General features: G+C 44.5%; 1 protein-coding gene and 1 long non-coding RNA gene across 4 annotated transcripts in view; one reads left to right on the top strand and one right to left on the bottom strand.

Moving 5' to 3' along the window:
• GPR107 (G protein-coupled receptor 107) overlaps positions 1 to 7,431 on the bottom strand; it is a 57,814-nt gene extending 50,383 nt beyond the window's left edge. Inside the window, exon 1 of the mRNA XM_080927780.1 lies at positions 7,303 to 7,431. Within this exon, the coding sequence (XP_080783906.1) occupies positions 7,303 to 7,425 (123 nt within the window). The 5' untranslated portion in view covers positions 7,426 to 7,431. The remainder of the gene's footprint in view (positions 1 to 7,302) is intronic.
• A 61-nt stretch (positions 7,432 to 7,492) lies between these two features.
• On the top strand, positions 7,493 to 12,712 carry LOC308428869. Of its 3 annotated transcripts, XR_013975311.1 has the most exons (4): positions 7,493 to 7,968; positions 8,499 to 8,780; positions 11,980 to 12,054; positions 12,160 to 12,712. It is a non-coding gene; the product is annotated as an uncharacterized lncRNA (long non-coding RNA). The 3 variants fall into 3 exon arrangements; XR_013975310.1 differs by lacking the exon at positions 11,980 to 12,054 and having other exon boundaries at positions 12,074 to 12,712; XR_013975312.1 differs by having other exon boundaries at positions 11,980 to 12,712.
• Positions 12,713 to 14,092: the final 1,380 nt, after the last annotated feature.

Genomic DNA, 14,092 nt, shown 5'->3' with positions numbered 1-14,092 from the left:
TCCCTGACCACTGGACAGTTCGGGGAGATGAGGTGGGGACAGAGAGGGTCCGTCAGAGCATCCCGAGGTGGACCCTGGCAGACACCAGCACAGAGAGGACACACTGGCCACCTCCTTTGCACTGGACCCAGCAGGGCTCTGAGGAGCTCTCAGCAACACTGCCTTGCCTCCCTACAACTCTACAAGGCAGGTGCTATTCTGCTCAGGCTACTGATGAAGACACAGGCCCAGACAGGTAAACGCTGGCTTGGATGGCAGGAGAAGCAGACCCAGCCCAGGCTGGAACTCCACACCTGGGCTCTTACTCACTTCATGCCTTTCACAAGCAAATAAACAGCACATCTTTTATCTTGCTTTGAACCAGTCTGTGTTAGTGCCAGGGCTTGTCCCTGCCTACGTACCTCAGCCAATTAGGGGAACAAATCCCAGACGACCCACCGGTTCATCTACAACTATCTTAATATGATCTCCAATGTGGGCCATAAGAAAAACAACAACAGTGTGGTGTACACTTCACCACAGTAAGCTGCACATCAGGTTAATTCAACAAGATCATTCAGCTACGGAAAGTCAAGGTCGCAGGGACATAAAATACTGTACTAGACGGAGGATGCAACTCAGAGGGGGAGTGTTGCCTGGAGTGTGTACCTGAGCCCCTGGGTTGGGTCCCAAGCACTTCAGAAGTACATTGGTGAATAGAATACATCCCCGCACTGAGATACCCAAACAAGGCCAATATTAAGAATGTGCTGCTCTTGCCTGGCTCTCCTCACAGGTGCTCTACCAACGATGTAAACAGTGGGCCAGCCCTAGTTTGACGATGTTCCATCTTGTTTGTTTTTGTTTTCCTTGAGATGGGATCTCACTGAGGCCCACACTGACTTTCACTCAAACTCTTTCTTCAGCCTTGCAGATCCACGACTGGGATTACCAGCATTAGCCACCACACCAAGCCTGGACACAGTCATCAGAGGGAAAATACAGCCCCTGATTCTGGAAAAAGTTATTCTGAAATGCTTGCTTTTATTTTCGATAATCTATACTGTTAAACTGAAACTTTATTTTAAAACCCAAGTGTAATGGAGACAGCCTTTAACCCCAGCACTGGGGGTTGGGGGGGCAGGGGCAGGTGAGTCTCTGATTCACCTAGTTGCAAATAAATAAATAAAGACCTACAAGATGATGGCTCAGTGAGTAGGGACACTTACCCAGTAAGCCTGATACCAAGTTTAACTCCAGGACCCACACAACAAAAGAAGAAAATCAGCTCCCACAAGACAACATCTACAAGTTCACAGTGTATATGTGTCCCATCCCCAGATCAGATAAAAAATTTAAACAATAAAATAGTTAAAGCCATTATGGCAACACACACATGCAATCCCAGCACTAGGAAGGCTGAGGCAAAAGGATCAGAGGCTGAAGGGCCATCCTGGGCTACACGGAACTTTTTTTATTCTTTAATCCCAGTGTTAGGGAAGCAAAGGCAAGTGGGTCTCTGTGAGTTCAAGACCAGCCTAGTCTACACAGTGAATTCTAGGTTAACCATAGCTATAAAGTAAGATCTCTCTCCCTCTACCCCCAATGTTTTTTATTGTATTTTATGTGAATTGTATTACAGAGAGACAGACAGAAGTGAATTCTTACTAAAGTAAGTTGACCTAAAAATTCAGGTTTCCTGAAATAATTTTTTAAAGACAACAGAAAGCTAATAAACATGCTGACATCTGGAACTTCACCAGTAGTCAATTTAAACGAGATATCGCCATTTTACTATTGGGCTGGCAGAAGCCAGGCTGAGGTCGTGTAGTACTGGGAATCATGTGGAAACAGAACACCTGGTCTGCTGCAGAAAACCAGTCACAGGAGGAAGGAGCTCTGCTTCCCCATAGGGCCAGCGTCAGGTGCTGGCACTCCAGCTTCTCCAGATCACATCAAGAGAAAGAGAAAGGGGAAGAGTGTCAGTGACAGAATCAGACCTTTGTGTCTCTCTGGGACTCAGCTCTCTTTCTACATCCCTTTCCTTAAGAAATGGCTGGGTCCTCTTTTAGGTTTTGGGGGTTTTTGTTTTGTTTTGAAGCATTTATTTATTTATTATCTGTAAGTACACTGTACTGGTCTTCAGACACACCAAAAGAGGGCATCAGATCTCATTATAGATATTGTGAGCCACCATGTGGTTGCTGGGAATTGAACTCAGGACCTCTGGAAGAGCAGTCAGTGCTCTTAACCTCTGAGCCATCTCTCCAGCCCCTTTTAGTTTTTAACTTATTATCGGCAAGCAAAAAATTGTGGCTCTGAAAGCTTTAGGTAGGAGCATTGCCATAAGTTCAAAGCCAACCTTAACTAGATGAATGCCAAGCTATCCTGAGCTATAAGAATGTGATTCTATATCCAGAAGAAGAAGAAAACAGCAAACAAAAATATCTCTAGAGTTGAGGATGTAGCTCAGTGTTAGAGAGCTCGTATGCACAAGGCTCTGGTTTTGATCCCCCCGCACTAAATAAACCAACCATGGTACACACCCAAAATCACAAGTCTGGGGAGGTAGAGACATGATCGGAAGTTCAAGGCTATTCTCAGCTATTTAACAAGTTTGAGGTCAGCCTGAGATGATTTACACCTTGTCTCAAAAACAAAACCCTCAGTCCCTGGCAAGGCTTGGTGATACCTGCCTCTAACTGCAGCTACTTGCCAGACTATGCCAGAGGGTGGCAAGTCATAGCCCAGCCTGGGCAAAAGGTTTCTTGGAAGGAAGAAAAGAAGGAAGGACCCACAAGTCCAACCATAGATATCACATAGTAGCAGGGTATTTTTTTTTTTTCAATAATACAGAATAGAGTTTATTCAAGTCATGGGAGAGTTAAGAGGGTAGCAGAGGCAGAGAGAGAGAGAGAAAGAGGAAGAGGAGTAGAGGCCGCCATAAGCACGTGGAGGGGGGGAAGGGAAGGGGAAGAGGAGGGATGGGGAAAGCAGGCTGTCTCTCTTTTTAATTTTTAAATGTTTATGTGTATGGCTATTTTGCCTGCATGTGTGCCTATGCACTCCACACATATCTGGTGTCCATAAAGGCTAGAAAAAGAGCATTGGACCAGCTGGAACTAGAGTTGCAGGATTTGTGGGTTGCAATGTAGATGTTAAAACTCAAACCCAGGTCCTTTGGAAGATCAGCCAGTGCTCTTAACTGCTGAACCATCTCTCCAGCCCCATCCCCAGTGTCTCTTTAAAAAAAAAAAAAAAAAAAAAAAAGGCCCTATCCAGGTATGACGGCCATAATCCCAGCATTCAGGAGACTAAGGCAGGAGAACAGTGAATGAGGAGATCCTAACACAAAGAGGGTAGGAAAAAGAAAAAGAACCCAGAATCTGTAGGCACATTAACAAGACTGAAAGAACTTCACCCTGCAGTGTACACTACTGCCTGTGTGTGGCCAAAGGCCAGCAGCAAGCAGACCTAGCTGACTGCTCACAGCATTTGAGTTTGCCAGCTCTGAGCAAAACAATGATCCCATCCAAAAACTAAGCAAAAGGCACCTTTAAGCACTACAGTCATCTCTCCACTAGAAAAGAACAATAGCACGAACCACCACGTACTGCTCACTGTCTGCTGGCAACAGGAGACCCCACCCTCAGCAGATTAATATTCAGTCTCGTCCACTGCATATACACAGTCACAAGCAGAATGGAGGAAAAGTCAGACACTTTCTAATAACAAAAAAAAAAAAAAAAAAAAATTGGACCTAATTTGACTTGATCCTAAGGATTTGTGTGCATGGGGCACACACCTGTAATCCCAGTCCTGAGAAGACTGAAGCAGGAAAACAGGCCAGCTGGACTAGGCAATTCTAATGGTTTCTGAGTTGTTTTTAAGTGTTTAACATTATCAAGGGCTGCACTGAGTACTTTACAGGTGGGCAACAGGATATCTTTGATTGTCTCTCTAATGACAAATGCGGCCAACTCTGTGGGGGAAGGGAAACCCTCATACATTGCTGGTAGTATGTAACATAGCCACTTTGGAAAATACACTGTGACACTTTCTTAAAATGAGATACAGCCCTACCATATAGCCCAGCAATTCCACTCCAGTCCTGAGTGTCATACAAGTTTCACAGACTTGCACATGAATGATATTGGTAGGTCATCCATCATAATAAAAAAGGGACAGATATGGGGATGGGGCCTGAACCTATAATCTTAGCACTGGGAAGACTGAGGCGGGAAAACAGAGGCCAGCTGGACTAGGCAAAAGGTGACCACCCACAGAATGCACTGGTATTCAACAATTAAATTACCGACTGGGTTAAGGAGATGGCTCAGTGGGTAAAGTACTTGCCAAACATGCAGGAGGGCCCCCAGGACCTACCTAAAGCCAGAGCGATAGCACTCCTGTGTATTTCAGCACCGATGTCTGAGAGGCAGAGACAGGAGAGCTAAGCTAAACTGATAGCTACAACAGCAAACAAAAAAATAAATCCCCTGTCTCTAACAAGATAGGAGGTAGGGGCGTCCAAACCTGTCCTCTGACTTCTACATGAACACGTCAGTGCACACATACAGAAACACGTGCACATACATATAAACACATGCACACACAGCACATGTCCACGCAAAAGATAAAATTACTGAACCATAGCACAACATGGAAAAATCTAAAAAGTGTAAAAAGCCAGGGACAAAAGTCTACCTGCTGTACAACTCCATTTCTCACTAGGTACCTGCAGCTCTATGAGACTCAAAGCAGAAGTGTGGTTTTCAACACAGAAACTCTGTCTCAAAAAAAAGCAACAATAGAACTCTTCTAATGTTTAAATGTTTATGTTTAAGGGCATTTTGCCTGCATGTATGCCAATGCACCACATGCATGCCTGGTGTCCCCAGAGGCTAGAAAGGGGCATTGGATCCCCTGGACCTGATGCTTGGGCATAGAGGTAAAAAGGACATTTATAAATCAGCACATGAGATCTTTGGAAGGCAGCAGGAATGTCCTATAGCTGGACAATAGTGACAATTATACTATATAATCACAAGGAGGTCTAACAATGAAAATGTGTGACTTTTATGTATAGAAAGTACACCACAAAAAGTTGCTTTTAAAAAATAAGGAATATATAGAAAGGTCAGAGTATAAGGGATGTGAGAAGACCAAGAAAACAACGAAAGATTGAAACTAAAGAAAGGGAATTGGAAATAAAAGTTTTGGGTTCTTTTTTTTTTTTTTTTTTTTTTTTTAATTTAGAAAACTAAAGAAGCTGAGAACAGAGAAGTGACCTCAGCAAGGTGGGAGGCAGGATTAGCTGTTAATGGCTACTGAGGCACAGGACAGGTACATGAGAGTTCATTATGCAACTGTACCTACTCTGGTGCTTTTGAAATTGTCCATGTTAAAACATGTTTATAAGGATCAATGCTATAGAAATGGCTCTGCAGTTAAGAGAATATATGGATCTTGAAAAGACCCAAGAAGCAATTCCTGGCACACACGGGACAGCTTACAACTACCTGTTATTCCAGCTCCAAGAGACCTTCACACACACACACACACACACACACACACCACAAAAAAAATCTTTTTTTTTTTAATCAATGCATATTTCTGACATTTGGTGATCATTTCATGTTCTTGCAAGCCTAGGTTTCTAACCTGACCAAGCCTGTGCTTCCCAGCTTTAAGCAAAGAGCGTCTTATGTTTCTTTGGTAGATCCTCCACTGGCAAATGTCGTCTCCTTAAATAGTAAATAAAGACTGCCTAAGAAAAAAAAATTCTAGTACCAATTACAGGATAATCTTAGGTTACATGTTACAAGAGAGAAAACCATCAAGTCATTTGGCACAGGAGAGACATCAGTCACAGAACTCCACTAGGTTGGTACGAGAGCGAAGGCAACCACAGAACTACTCTGCGTTTGCTTCGACTACATAAAGAGGTTGGTACGAAAGGTTGGAGTATATTGATCATTCAGGTTGACCAATGTAAGTACTGCCAGCATTTACCTGGTGACAGCTGACACATGGCACTTTAATACTAGAAATGTTAAACAGGGAGCCAGGAGTGTTGCAAGTTTTGTTTCTGATTCCTAAGCTTTATGGACTCGGCTCAATATACTTAATAAAAACAATCTACAAACCTCAAAATATGGGAGAGTTTAGAAATCAGGAGTTCTCGGCCACAGAGTGATGTACCTGCAAACTCGGATACACTGATACCAGGATTACAAAGCTACAGCAAGGCCAAGAAAGCTGTGTGGCCTTCAGAAAGCAACTCTCTGGGGAGAGCTCTACAGCTTTCTGTGGATTTTACAAGGAGCCAAGACTGATCTGTCCTGCTGTGTTAAGATACTCAAGATCAACTTAATTTACAAACAAAAGCAGACAGCCCAACGATGCCTGTATGGATCTGGCCAGGTTTCAAATCTACAAGTCTGTCTGTACCCTTTAAACTCTACGTTCACAAGACTTGACGCTTCACACCCAATGGAAAGTGTTTTTACAAAGACAGCTGTGTCCAGATCCACAACTTCTTGGAGCACTGACTATGAGGAAAATGTACAAGGCTTTGAGTCATAATGATGTCATCTTCTGTTCTCCAGGTATATTAACAGGCTGACAATCCTGTGTGAGTCTTGGAGAACTTTATATTGTGGGTTAGTAACCATAGCGGTTCTTGGTGTTCATTTCATGCCTGTCATAAACACCTTCCTTAGGCAATGACCATAGAGGGAGAATAAAAAAAGGCCCACTACTTTGAAACACTTTGAACGCTGAGTTTAAACTCTCAGGCTTGTTCTTTCTTATTTTTTCTTCTTGAAATCAAGGCATGTATTTCAAGCGAGATTCGAATTCCTCTCGGGGAATCCTAGCTTTGGTCAGTCAATCGTGCACGCCAAACCAAGCAAGGAAACAGGCTAAGATTCCACACAACTTCAAAGCGCCAAATCAAGGGACACAGAAGGGCGGAGATCGCGGACAAGAGAAACTGGAATTAAAGTTATGAAAGGGTGAGTAGGGAAGGTTGCCACCATCGTGGAATCCAGGGAAGCCAGCGGGAATTGCAGGAGCGGCCTCCCGGGTCTTCTTGGGATTTAGGCCGCGGTTGGGCCCCTTCCCCACGACCTCAAACCTGCAAGGACCAGATTGTCCGAGGCGGCCGCAAGGCGTAGTCCACCCCCACAGTGCAGTGCAGACCCCCTAGCTCAGGGGCCGAACTTGGAGACCCCGCAGGGTCGAAGTTGGCTCAGCCCCGACAGCGGTCGCGCCCCCGTCGCCACTCCCTGATCCTGCCCACAGCCTGCCAAGCCTTACTTTGAGCGCCAGGTGATGGACGCGGCCCAAGCCGGGATCGACCAGGAGCTCCAACAACGCCAGCAGTGGTAGCAGCCGCAGGCAGAAGGAGCCCGAACAGCCGAGGGGTACCGGGACGGCCATATTTGTTCCAGCATCACCAGCTGCTTCCTCTCCCACACACTTCCGGGTCAAAGTGCGGCGTCACGGACGTGCTCTGGAAGGGGGCGCAGCTGCCGCCTCCAGGTCCTTGGGATCATTTTTACTGGAAACTGCAACTCTGGTCAGGTAGGGACCTGAGCGGACCACCTCAGGACTCTTCTGTTGACTTCCCGGGACGGACTTCCGGCAAAGCCCCGTGAGGACCCTGGAGCATTTGCCATGACAACCACGGCGGGGGCAAGTCCAACCTGGACCTTCTTTCCGCTTCGCGGGGCTTGGGGATTGAGGGACCTGGACCAAAGCCTGGAACCCGCAATGTCCGCCACTGACCCTGACAGATGATTGGACTGTGGTCGGTGGTAATAACTTAGAAATTGCTGGCTTGTCTTAGATTCCTTACACGAACTGCAGGCTTGAAATAGTTTCGGTAATAGGATTTATTGAGTCCATGTGAAGCAATCCACTAGGCTTTTATTATTTTTTTAAGTGGCATTTAATCTTTGGGACAATCTAATCAGATAAGAGGTAAGTGTCATGCTTTTCCTTTATTCTACATAAACTCTAAAAAATGGTAATTTTGTCCAGGCTGAGCTGGGGATCTCAAATTTTTAACTGATACGTCATTTTGTCTTGTGTGATTTCATGCCACAGCTGCAGTCCGAGCCCTAATGTTTTCTATTTTAGTCTCTTTGGAAACTTTGCTTATCGTCCGTGACACTTAATGGAAGGACTTAGTAGTTAAATGGAATTGTTTAACAAGGGGTTACAGGAAACAAGCATATTAAAATTGCTGATAGCCAAGTTTGTTTAGTTCTTAGATTCTTGTTTTTAACTGGACACACAAGTAAGCAATATATGCTTTTTTTGTATGTGCATGTAATTAAGCAAAATAGGGCACAATAAAAACACTGAGAACTCCATTATATCGGTGTGTGAACACCTATGACAGAATCCGATTCCCATGGCTTTTTAACTGGAACAAGAAGCAGGATGTATTTCAAAGGTCTGGTTGGTTGATTTTTAACATTTTTTATGTATGTGTGTGCCATGTGTAGGTACCTGAGGAGACCAGAAGATGGTGTCAGATCCTGCCAAGCCTTACTTTGAGCGCCAGGTGATGGACGCGGCCCAAGCCGGGATCGACCAGGAGCTCCAACAACGCCAGCAGTGGTAGCAGCGCAGGCAGAAGGAGCCCGAACAGCCGAGGGGTACCGGGACGGCCATATTTGTTCCAGCATCACCAGCTGCTTCCTCTCCCACCCACTTCCGGGTCAAAGTGCGGAGTTACAGGCAATTGTGTGTTGCCTGACATCACGGGTACTGGAAACTAAACTCAGGTATTCTCTAAGAGCAGTCAGTGCTCTTAACCACTGAGCAATGTCTCTAACCCAACACGATAGATCTATGTCTACAAATACATATAGATAAGTAATTAAGTTTATTTTTATGTTGTGTGTGTGTGTGTGTGTGTGTGTGTGTGTGTGTGTATGCATGCCATGGGTGCACCCGAAGAGACCAGAAAGGCTCATCAGATCCCCTAGAACTAGAGTTATAGGTGGTTGTCAGCCATCCAGTGTGCTTGCTGGAAACCCAAACTCCAGCTCTCTGGAAGTACAAGAGCTCATAGCTGCTGAGCCATCTCTTTAGCTCAACATGATATACTTTAATGCTACAAACTGTTAACTTAAAAAAAATCTCGTGGAGCCAGGAGGTCCCAAGTACTCAGAAAGCAGAGGTAGGCAGGCGGATCTCTGAGTTCAAGGCCAGCCAGACTACTCAGAGAAACCCCAAGTTGAAAAACAAACAAACAAACAAACAAATTACTTTGTTTGGAGTACCCTAATTAAAAAACAAATCCCTTGGGAACATACAGAACTGAACGTGAGATGGAGCTGGAGCCAGAGAAGGCCCTGGGTTTCCCTCTGTGTTTGCACAATCTTCATACACTGAGAAACCCCCTAATCCTTCCCGTGACTACAAAACTAGTCCAAGTTCAGTCACACCCTCATCAAAGGCAAAAGTAGAACATGCAGGTGGAGACACAAAGGTTGGAGTTTATCTTAAAATGCATTTCAGTTTCATGGGAGGGAAAGGCAGTGACAACTGGCTGGTAGCTGGCCTTTTCTTCCCTTCCCTTGGGTCTTGGGCCAACTCTTTTGAATATGCAATCTTCCATGTTTGAACAGGATTTCTATCTGATCCCACCACCTCCTTACAGATAATGAGACCTAGAGCAGGGAACTCTAGAATTAATCTTTTGTAGGCCTGCAAAGAGAAGCGAGAAATTATTTTCTGAGTGATCTATATATGTATATATATGCTATGTCATTTAAAAGCATGGGAGTCCTATGAGGTGTCTATTTTCTTTCTTCAGATCAGGTTAAATTAATTAATTCAGAGGCAGTCTGTTTATGTAAAAATGACCCACCAGCACAGGCAGACTCAGCCTACTCGAAAAGCCCAGGACAAAGCCTGTCTTGCCTTGTAGTAAAGAACCAGACCATCTCATACTTTGTTGGACTGGAAGGCTCTGTAGATAACCCAGATTTGTCTACTTTGTTTAATAGGTGTGAAGTCAGTATCAGGGAACATTGAGTGGCTTTCTGAAGATCCCATAGCCATTTGGGTAGTTTTAGCAGGCATCTGTAAAACCAGGGCTGAAACTGCTACAGAAGATTGTCTGGGTTTCTTGCCCAGTATTATGAACAGCTTTTTACTTTTTAAAAAAGAATTATTATTCTGTTTCATTGTGTGTGTCTGTAGGGTTGGGGACTGCATGTGAGTACGTGTTTCCTGGACGCCAGTAGAGGATTAAAACCCCCGGCACTGGAGGGTGGTAGTGAGGTCCATGACATGGATACTGGGAACCAGATACAGGTCCTCTGCAAGAGCAGAGCACACTTCTAACTGCAGAGCTGCTGCTCCTGCTTCGCCTGTCTGATTTTTATAATTTTATGTTTTAACAAAGGTCACAGTGAGCTGGCATGGTAGCATGGGGAGTCTGAGGTGAGAGGGATATATTTATTTATGTGTATGTGTGCATGCCAGAGTGTATGTGTCTGAAGAGGCCATTAGATCCTCTGAAACTGGAGTTTGTTCCTTGAACCCACATGATAACTGTTACCTGTAACAACAGTTCCAGTGGACCCACTGGCCTCTTCTGGCCTCTGCAGGCACCTGGCACACATATATACATGCAGGCAAACAAACACATAAATAGGATAATAACAAAACCCAGATGTGATAGCACATGCCTTTAATCTCAGCACTCAGAAGGCAGAGGCAGGTGGATCTCTATAGGTTAGAAACTAGCCTGGTCAACATAGTGAGTTCCAGGACAGCCAGGGCTACATTGTGAGATCCTGTTGATGACAAAGACGATGACGATAATGTAGGACTGGGTAAATGACCCAGTGGTTAAGGTTACTTGCTACTCTTCCAGAGGACACAAGTTCAGTTCCCAGCACCCACATTAGAAAACTCACAATGACGTCTCATTCCAGCTCCAGGAGATCCAATATCTTTCTCTGGCCTCCATAAGCACCACACACACATGCACACATATACACATAAGTGAAAATAATAAAGACCAATAAATAATAAAGTTCAATGCCACTTTTTAGAAGGTCCGTCTTTAAATTTGACTAATAATAAAAAACAGAATGTTCAGGTATTCTTAGTTCCTCCTTGTGGTGGTAAGATATTCCAAAGAATAACTTTGTAGTGTTGTTGTGGTAAAAGTTTTACCAGACCTTAAAATTAAATCTTTAGGATTCCTTCAGTTTTTTTTCCTTTTTTAATTGAATATTCTCTGTATTTACATTTCAAATGTAAGATTCCTTCATTTTTAACCTTTGGAATTCTGACAGAACCTCCATAAGCTGTAGTAATCAGATCTGCTCAGCAGTTTGTGAGAATATCTGTCTTCATGTGTATGGGAACCCTGTGGGTATGGTTACTTTGCAATCCAGAGGGAGGAACATGAAAGACATCTTACAACGTCTTTGAAAACTTGTTATAAGGAGTCAGTGTGGAATGTTCTTCAAACACTGGGTCCCTGCAAGGTGTAGCATGTGACTTCTGAGTTTCCAGAAAAGGTCATTTGCGAAACCAGGATGCTGCAACCACACATCTTGTTGAGTAACAAAACAAGTTATGCCTGCTTCTCCCCGTCAGTGCTTTCAAGGGCTGTTAAACCTGGAGCTGACTGGAAAAGCCTGGAGGTCAGGAAGGACAGAGCTCCTAAGCCCTGGCTTGGAGCCTTGCTCTCTTAATCAAGAGCCTTTACGGTTTGCAGGGTCAGTTCAAAGTTGCCACTGGTAGGAAACTAGGGCTTGAGTTCAAACTTGTAGTTTGGATATAGTGCTATTGATATTTAGCCTGGGCTGGGACCATTGGAGGAAATAAGATATAATTACCATTTGTTTTTCTTTTTACCAAAGTTTTTATTACATTTATGTATGTATTGGGGAAGGGACACATGCCATGGGGGTGGGGGAAGGCAGATAATGTTCAAAACTTGCTCTCTCGTTCTAGCATGTGAACCACAGGGATAGAACTCAACTGGGCAAGTTTGGCTGCAGCTCCTTTACCTGCTGAACTGCTCCACAGGTCTGTTTGTCTTTTTCAGAAGAGTTCTTTGAGACCCCAAAGCTAACACAGTGGAAAGAACCAGAGGCTTTTTGGGGCCTGGTAACATCTGGCTATATCTTCCAGATTGCAGTGGAGAATCTCAGGCATCTCTTGGGACAGAGAAGAAACCCTTAAAGCATCTTTTTGGCAACTGGGAAAATGTCAGTCTAGTGGCCCCAGGACACCTTCAGTGGGCTGAAAGTGATCGGGAGGTAAACCTGAGACTCGATTTTCAACCTGGGGCCACTATATACAACGTGCTCAGCTGGTGGCAGACTGTGTTTCATGATTTTCAGAGTCTTTACAGACCTCAAAGAATTCAGCAATCAGGGATTAAAATCTAACTGCAGTCGTAAGATTGCACTCACCAGAAAGTTCCCTGATTTTCCTGTTTCTGTCTCTGCTTGGATGCATACTGGGCTCCTGAGTATGTACACCTGGTTCTCAGCCTTGACTATGTAGTAAGTTTGAGGTCACCCTAGACTACATGAGACCTTAAAAAAGACAAACAGCTGAGGAGATGGCTCAGCAGTTAAGAGCACTAACTGCTCTTCCAAAGGTCTTGCATTCAATTCTCACCAACCACATAGTGGCTCACAACCATCTGTAATGGGGTTAGATGCCCTCTTCTAGTGTGTCTGAGGACAGTGACAGTGTACTCATATAATAAAATAAATAAATCTTTCAAAAAACAAAAAAGTCTGGCAGTGGTGGCACATGCCTTTAATCCCAGCACTTGGGAGTCAGGGGCAAATGATCTCTGAGTTCAAGGTCAGCCTGGTCTACAGAGAGGTCTTCCAAGATATTCAGGGAGATCCTGTCTACAAAACAAACAACAACAAACAACAACCAACCAAAAACCAAACAGTAAGCCAGGCTTGAAAGCACACCTTTTTAATCCCAACACTCAAGAGGCAAAGGCAGAGGCAGGCAGATCTTGGTGAGTTCAAGACCAACCTAGTCTACATAGGGATTTTCCGGCCAACCATGAATTCGCTTAACTCCCTTGTAAGTTGGGCTAAGGGAAGTTTTAAGCTAAAAATAGGGTAGAAACTATTGAACACACAACAAAAAAATGTCATTGGGAAACTATTGATAGACAACCTTCATCTGTCTTGTTCAGGCCTGGGGGTATATCATCTGTAACAGCAGTTTGGAAGGCATTACTTCCTTGCTGTGGTACACAGAGGAAAGGAGACCTGCCTCTGTGCCCTCTGTGCTAAGAGCTTTGCAGAAACTTTCTTCCACATCTGAAGAAGCCATGAGGTCATTGTTCCATTGTAAGAGAGGAAACTGAGGTTTGGAGAAGGGAAACTCTGCAGCTGCCTGTGCTGAGCTCTTCATATCTCAAGTGCAGATGGTATAAATTACCAGAAGCCACACACTTAGTAAGGACTGAACACTGGGATCTCCAACCACCATAACCCCAAGGTTTCTGCTTCAGAAACCCCTATCCATACCTATAAACCCCAAGTCAAATGTTCATTATTCCCAATCAGGTTTAGAACAGACCAAATCCCTGATAAATTTGTCTCTTAACTACTCAGAAATGCTGTCTGAAGCAGGAGGACCACCCACCAAAGTTCTGGGATGCCTGGGCTACACAGTAAGATCTTGTCTCAGAAAACAAGGGCTCAGAAGATGGCTTGGCCAGTGAAGGCATTTGCTATCAAGCCTGATGACCTAGGTTCAATCTCTAGAACCCGTGCCGTGGAAGAAGAAAACTGACGCCCACAAGTTGTCCTGTGGCCTCTACATATGTGCTGTATGTGCATGCCAACACACTCATACACACAACTAAATAAATATATAAATGTACTAATCCTTGAAGGGTTGTGGCATGAGCCTTTAATCCCACCATCACACGGGAGGAACAGGCAAGCCTGGTCTACAGAGAGAGTTCCGGAACAGCCAGGAGTGTCACACAGTGAAACCCTAAGTGGGTGGAGGGGGAAGGGAGAAAAGAAGGAAGAAAGAGAGCAAGCCAAACAGCCAGAAGCCTATGCAGGAACTCTGT

Source organism: Micromys minutus (genome assembly GCF_963924665.1).
Source record: "Micromys minutus genome assembly, chromosome: 13".
NCBI lineage: Eukaryota > Metazoa > Chordata > Mammalia > Rodentia > Muridae > Micromys > Micromys minutus.
The sequence above is the reverse complement of the archived record's forward strand: the minus strand, read 5'-3'. Positions and strand labels throughout refer to the sequence as shown.